The 7,264-nt window shown below is 47.4% G+C and overlaps 1 protein-coding gene across 2 annotated transcripts; it reads right to left on the bottom strand.

Moving 5' to 3' along the window:
* Positions 1-209: 209 nt before the first annotated feature.
* On the bottom strand, positions 210-5,481 carry SRSF5 (serine and arginine rich splicing factor 5). 2 transcript variants are annotated; one of them, XM_029997190.2, is made up of 8 exons: positions 5,326-5,481; positions 4,654-4,799; positions 4,355-4,425; positions 4,080-4,175; positions 3,076-3,145; positions 1,704-1,777; positions 1,269-1,379; positions 210-1,116 (listed from the first exon to the last, which is right to left on the bottom strand). In XM_029997190.2, the coding sequence occupies exons 2-8, from the start codon at positions 4,777-4,779 to the stop codon at positions 870-872; spliced, it is 795 nt and encodes a 264-aa protein (XP_029853050.1). In that variant the 5' UTR covers positions 4,780-4,799; positions 5,326-5,481; the 3' UTR covers positions 210-869. The 2 variants fall into 2 exon arrangements, with proteins under 2 accessions (XP_029853050.1, XP_029853042.1); XM_029997182.1 differs by having other exon boundaries at positions 210-1,119; positions 5,326-5,469.
* Positions 5,482-7,264: the final 1,783 nt, after the last annotated feature.

The following is a 7,264-nucleotide window of genomic DNA, read 5'->3' as shown; positions in this document are numbered from 1 at the left end:
TCTCCTTACTATCAAGGTTCTTACTGCAGAACATAAAAGACATCCAAGGACATAGCATGATGTATTTAAAAGGTTGTTCTCCCCCATGCCCAAAACACTCAGTCATCGCTTTGCTGTAGACTCATCTCTAAGAAACATTTGAACACTGTCCTACATGAGGCACAGTCATGAACATTTTATTAACACTAAGAACACACTAGAAGCAGAGACATGTTTCTTTATACTTTATTTGAGCTATTTAATTCTTAAGTATCAAGAATTAGGGTGCTTTATAGAATATTATTACCACAGGGCAGTGAAATGGGCATTTTCTTAGTGTAGTGCAAGTCATATCAAATGAAAAGCTTTTAAAATAAAGTTTTATTACCAGTACTGACCAGCACTTAATCTGCTGACCTATAACTGAAACAATGGTTCAAAAGCACAAAAAATACCCTCTGAAATAAAGCTTTATGTACAGCATATGTAGAGCTCTTAGATGCCTAAAGCTATTAGTTTAATTTGAGATATTAAACTAATGTTCTGAGTTGCTATTCACAGTTGAATATACTGGGAATTAAGTGTTCAGATGACTTTTTTTTTTTTGGAGTACAAAAACATTTGTCTGCTTTAGTTATAAAGAGCTCTGCCAATATACACAAACTATACACTTCAGACATTCACAAAAAAATGTGAGCAAGAAAAGGGTTATCAAAAAACATTTAATACAATTAGTCAATAACCCTTCCCACCATGGTCCACATCTACAAAGTTCCCCCATCCCTCCCCCCTCCCCATCCAAACCCTTCCCCACAGAAAGTCACATACTTACCACAAGTTTTAGCAAGTATGGTTTTAAAAAAGGGCCCCCAGGGCAAGTTACTTAGAGTTCAGTTGCCACTGTCAACAGATCTGGACCTCGATCTAGACCTCTGCCGATCCACAGATGACGGGGATTTAGATCTACTGGAAGAACCACGTTTCTGGCTCTTCTCTGGCATTGGAGATCTACTAACTGATCGAGACTTGCTACGGCTCCTACTCCTTGACCTGCTGTAAGACTTGCGGCTGCGGGAACGGGAACGGCTACGAGACCTGGATGAGCTTCTGCTACGAGACCGTGACCTGCTTCTGGACCTACTGAGGAAGCAAAGAGCATAGGTGTTAGCAATGAAACGTCACGGACCATGACAATAACCAGGCAACTCACCGGCCTCCAGTTCGGTTGCCTGTCACAAAGCTTTCTTAGCAGATATTTAAGCATTATTTAAAATAATAGAAATCCATACCTGTGCCTTTTGCTGCCTTCAATTAGTTTGATTTTCCTTCCATTAATTTCTTTACCAGAAAGCTTTTCAATAGCATTCTTTAAATCACTGTAAGAGGCAAATTCAACCACCCTGCAGAAAAAAAATAAAACAAAAAACAAAACACAGAGCTCACTACTACAAGTTGTATTTTTCATGATAGAGCAAAACATACTCTGGTGAAAAAAAAAACCAACTCAAAAAACCTCACACTGCTCAGTGTAGTCATCCCTTGTCATAACTCAAGCACAAACTGAAGAATTCCCCTCCCCAAATACCAGAGAATGCATTTTCAAAGGGTAGCTAAATTAAACCATGAACAGCTGCTGAGCACTACAAGTGGCCAGCTTCCCTCCCCAAGTATTGTACATACAAATATTACTCTACAGCTTTCAAGAGGTGATTTTAGAGGCTTACCCTTCATTTAACTTAGGTCTGTGTGCATCTGCAAAGGTTACTTCCCCAGCTTGTCTCATGAAGTCTTTGAGATCCTAACACAAGACCAGTTATGTTATGCAAAGAAGTGAAATTAATACTTATCTATACAAAAATAGTTAAAAGCAAACAAAAGAAACTTATGATTACTGAAAGAGAAGATGTTAGATAAATTACAAACATGGCAATTGCCATACTTGTATTCTATCAAAATTGAATTATCTATATCAGGGCACGAAATAAATGAAAAAAGCATATTGCTTTAAGCAAAATGCTAATAAAGTGTCTTAACATTAAGGACAATATTAGTCTACAAAGATTATATAGATTTAATAAGAAAGAGAGAGAGAAAGAGAAAGAGAGAGAGAGAAAGAAATTTAAAAGTACATTTGTATATATACTGGACTGAGTGTGAAATATTACCCATATATTTTTGTACTATTTCAGTCTCCATTTACATTACGAGTCTTATATGCATACAGAATTACATTTACATAACACCAATTATTTTGTGCCCCATATGTCATTAAAAATATAGTTTACTTTACCTTTATTAACATTTCCCTAGGCTAGCCAAGCAGCAAACTGCATTAAGCGACCGGAGATACCGTCATGATATATGCCCGACTGGCTCTTCGCCACCCACTTGACGAACACTACCCAGTCGATGGAAGCCATTAATCGCACTGCCCTCCCTATTAGGAGACTATTGATGGATCCAGACATTCTCTATGCTTGATGTTACCAAGGACCACTTTACTGCGATCAGGATTCCAACGACCACCTAATTTCGTATCTTTCAACTCTTTTCGACCAGGACCTCTTTATTCGGAAGCGTTACAGGAAGAACAGCTCTCAACTTAGGAATCAGATCTCGTTAACGCTCTGGGATCGCTGCAATGTGGCACTTTAAGGAGTGCATCGATTACGTCTAGACCGGCAAACACAGATCTAGAGGTGGCCAAGTGACATTGTAGGAGCTGACTGGAAAGTCAACCAGGCCCAACCAAGAGTGACCAAGACAGAACGATTAGGATAACCCACAGGCACTCCTCGTCATAAGGCCAACGACACAGATAGGCTGGCAAATAAAGGGTTTAATATGTGGTTAAAATGGATTTAAAAAACAAGAAAAAAATAAATATATATCCTCAAATATATACATTTATTATTATTATTATAAATTAAAATTAACTATTTTCATTCAAAATATTTAAATTACATTATTTAAAATTACATTAATTACATAAACATTTTAATAAATTAGATTTAATTTTAATTAATTATTTTACAAAATAATTACATTACATACCCATTAAACGAAGTCAAAATAGTTAATCGTGTTTCAACAAACCTGCCAGCTGACTCGGGAAGACAAATTTTCTACTATGAGGCGATTTTCTGTTCTTACAGGTGGAGCATTTCTGTTTGGAAATAAACAATTGAGACTTATTAGTAATTAAAATACAACCTCATGTTAATATTAACAAAGGCTATGCCAATAACCATTTGTCCCGCTTTCAGCTGGGATAGAGTTAATTGTCTTCCTAGTAGCTGGTATAGTGCTATGTTTTGCATTCAGTATGAGAATAATGTTGATAACACTGATGTTTCCAGTTGTTGCCAAGTAGTGTTTATACTACGTCACAGATTTTTCAGCTTCTCGTGCCCAGCCAGCAAGAAGGCTGGAGGAGCACAAGAAGTTGGGAGGGAACACGGCCAGGGCAGCTGACCCAAAGTGGCCAAAGGGGTATTTCACACCATGTGACGTCATGCCCAGTATATAAACTAGGGGAGTCGGCTGCGGGGGAAATCGCCGCTCGGAGACTAACCGGGCATCGGTCGGCGGGTGGTGAGCAACTGCATTGTGCATCACTTGTATATTCCAACGCCTTTACTATTATTATTGTCATTTTATTATTATTATTATTATCATTATTAGTTTCTTCCTGCCTGTCCTATTAAACTGTCTTTATCTCAATGCACAAGTCTTACTTTTTTTTTTCCAATTCTCTTCCCCATCCCACTGCGGGGGGGGGGAGGAGTGAGCAGCTGCATGGAGCTTAGTTGCTGTCTGGGGTTAAGCCACGACACCATCATATCGCCATGACCACTACAACTTAACTGTGTAAGGCCCCAAGTAATCTAGGACAAGCATTATGTACTTTGGGGAGGAAGCATAGCAGATGACAAACATATCTGAGAAGTTTTGTAATCCTCACTACCCTACTGCCACATCAAATGATTGACTAAAAGCAAGCAATAGCTTTCAATCTCTCACTCTAGCTCAAGTTCTTGGATCAGATGAGCCCACAGTATTCTTTTTTTTAAGCTACGTCAATCCAAAGCTATACATACCTCCTGTCACTACGTGGACGGCGGCTACTAAAACGGTCAGAGTACCTCCCTCTGCCTCTACCCCTAGAGCGTGCTCTTGCATGCTCAATTGTAACCCTGGGGAAAAAAAAAGAAATGGAAACCCATATATTTTTACGTTTTCCTTCATAGTTACAAGGGGAAAAACCCCCCACAAAATAGTTTAAACAGTACTGATAACACAATGCAAGTTAAAATTGACTCACTAATTAATTTAGATATTCAAGCTTATATATTCATGAAATAGGGTCTCTCACCTCTCACTGCAAAGCTCTTTTCCATCCAGTTCATAGACAGCGTCATCTGCATCCCTCGGATCCTCAAACTCCTGCAAAACCACCACAGCGAAAACATAAAAGTGAAAAAATTACATCTCTAGGAAATTAACAAACGCTTGTTTGCCACATAGCATGCTTAGCCAAGCACGTTAATGGCGTCACCCTTACAAGTAGCTTCGTGCCCATCAAACGCGCGTGAGATCCCAGCGACCGCCAACGGCCAGGGACCGCAGAGCCCCGCGGAGGTGGGGGGGGGACACGGACGGACGGACACTCACCACAAACCCAAACCCCCTCTTCAGATCGATGTCCCGGATGCGGCCGTATCCCTTGAAGAACCTCTCCACATCCTTCTCCCTGGCGGCCGGGTTCAGCCTCCCGATGAAGACGCGGCAGCCGCTCATGGCTGTGGGCGCGGAGCTCGCTGCGGGAGACACGGCGCCCAGCCCGTCCGTCAGCGCCGCCGCCGCCGCCCGCCGGCCCTGCCCGGTGACTCAGCACACCCCCGCCCCGCGCGGCCGCCCTCCCTGCCGCAGTCCGCAGCAGGCCCGGCCTCGCCCCCGCTCCGGCCCAATCGGAAGGAGCCGGCTGGACTCCGCCTCAGCCTGCGCCAACGGGAACCCCGCGTTCCGCCCGCAGCCCCGCCCCACAACACGCCGACGGCCGGCGCGGCCACGCCCCTCCCCGCCGGCGCAGGCGCGCCGCCCGCGTCGAGCAAGGGAAGAAAAGCGAACGCCATCGCTCCGCCACAAAATGGCGGCCCGGGCCGCACCCAACAGCGCCCGCTCCGCGGAGGGCGCTAGCCTCAAGCGCAGCGACGAGAAAAGCGGCCGCCGGCCGGAGGCTGGCCGGCCCCACGGCCGGGAGCTCCCCGCTCCCCCGACGCCGCCCGGCCCGGGCGCCGCGCTTCCGCCGGGAGGCCCCCGCGCTCCGCCGGGCCTGTCACGAACCTGGGCTGCGGGTCTCGGTGCGGGCCGAGCCGGGCGGGCGCGCGGGGCAGTCGGCGCTGAGGCTGGCGGACAGCTCCCTCCTCCCTCCGCGACGGCCGGCTCCGGACTGCCGCGCCGCCCCGCCGCTGCGCCGCGAAATGGAGGCGGCCCCGCGCGTCACCACCGCCCCGCGTGACGCTGGCGCGGCGCGGCGATTGGCGGAGGCGGCGGCCCCGCCCCTTCCCCAGAGAGAATCTAGGTCAGGGCGGGGAGGGGAGGGGGTGCGCCTGGGCCTGCCCCGCGGGCCGGCCGGGGGGGGGCAGCGGCCCGGCCCGGCCCTGCCCTGAGGGACCGCGCCGAGGGGCAGCGGCCCGGCCCTGAGGCGCCCCGCCGGGGCCGACCCCGCTCGTAGCCCTCCCGTAGGGCCAGCGGCCCGGGGCCTAGCCCGACCTGGGGAGGAGTGTGGGGGCGGCCGCCCCCCGCTACCTGCCCCCCGCCCCCGCCGCCTGCCCTGTAACAGGGCCTTCCCGAGACCCTCCTCGGTGCGGGGAGGGCGGATGGCCGCTGGTGTGCTCACCTCGTCTTGTCAGCCCATCCAGCCTGGGTTAGGTAACTGGAGGCGGTACGTTAAAGCTGCATGTGCGGGGAGAAGACTGACAGTGGCGTTAATGCTGGTCTGGAGTGTGGAAAGCACGGTGTGTTACTTCATCTGGAAGCCATTTTGAGAAGGCAGTAAAGAGCACAAACCAACCTGGGTCTTCACAGCGTCACGTAGCATCAGGCCGTCATTAGAGCTGAGGCGATGGGTTAAATGCAACCATCGGGCTCTTTTATTCATACAGTATGTAACAAACTAAAAACTGCTGTGCTTGGGTGCCAGGCAGGCAGAGGAGTGGGCAAGGTCTCGCAGGAACAGGCATTTCTCTCTTGGCCATGATGAGCAAAGAACAAGAGGAGAAAAATACGTAAGGAGCACCTGATCTATTTGCATCCTCATTTGGAATCAAGTGTGTAATGACAAGGTAGAGAGCTGAGCTTTGTTTCTGTTTTACATAACTCTGCAGAATTTATCACAGCTTGGCTGCTAGATGATTGCAGTAAAGGCAACAGATTATCCCAAGGGGCATTTGAAATGCAGAAGACACCTGGAAGTTGAAGATACACCCACTAGTTTTCTAATACAGACAAAGGTTGCGACTCTGTGACTGTCATTGCCAGATTTGTGCACTGCTAGATCAGTTGGCTTTACACAGAGTTAGCCGACAATTATAGCTGCGTCAGGTTGACCTGAGGACAGTACGGCCCTTTTGATAGCATTTCCCTGACTTGTCACCGAGAGTCCCACGCTGCCTTGAGTCCTATCCCCTACCCATTCCCCTTGTGGACTGTGAAATGCCATCTTTGTTACACCACGTGTCTGTTATTAATCAGCTCTATGGGGACGAACTTCTCTTTTTCATGCTTAGTCACTGACACAGAGTAAATTTCCCTGGAACAATACCGCACATGATGCCACTGACGACATCATAGCTTTATATGACTGCCCACACAAACACTCCTCAAACTGCAACAGTATGCAGAATCCCCAAACTGGGAAAGTTATTTCTGCTATGTGCAGGCAATGATGAGACAGGCTACAGTGTAGCTAAAGGTTTAGCAAGGGCAACCGGCAGCATCGCCTGCTTTTCTCTGGGATTACAAAGATGCGTACTGCCGTTCTGTGCGGTGTCTGGGTGCGTGAGAAAAGCAAGGATGATGCATGCATGGGAGAATCTGCAGTAGAGGGAGGACTTTGAGCAGTGAAAGGCAACACTTGTGATTATCCCTGTGGATCATAACCTTTACCTCCTGAGGAAGATACTTTCAGATGTGCCACCTAACATTTAACACTGCTAATTTCATAATGAGTTACGGGGCTCTAACAGGTGCCATGGGAACAGGCAGTCTTGTTCCTGTCAAC

The sequence above is a fragment of the Aquila chrysaetos genome, chromosome 2 (assembly GCF_900496995.4).
Source record: "Aquila chrysaetos chrysaetos chromosome 2, bAquChr1.4, whole genome shotgun sequence".
Lineage (NCBI taxonomy): Eukaryota > Metazoa > Chordata > Aves > Accipitriformes > Accipitridae > Aquila > Aquila chrysaetos.
The sequence above is the reverse complement of the archived record's forward strand: the minus strand, read 5'-3'. Positions and strand labels throughout refer to the sequence as shown.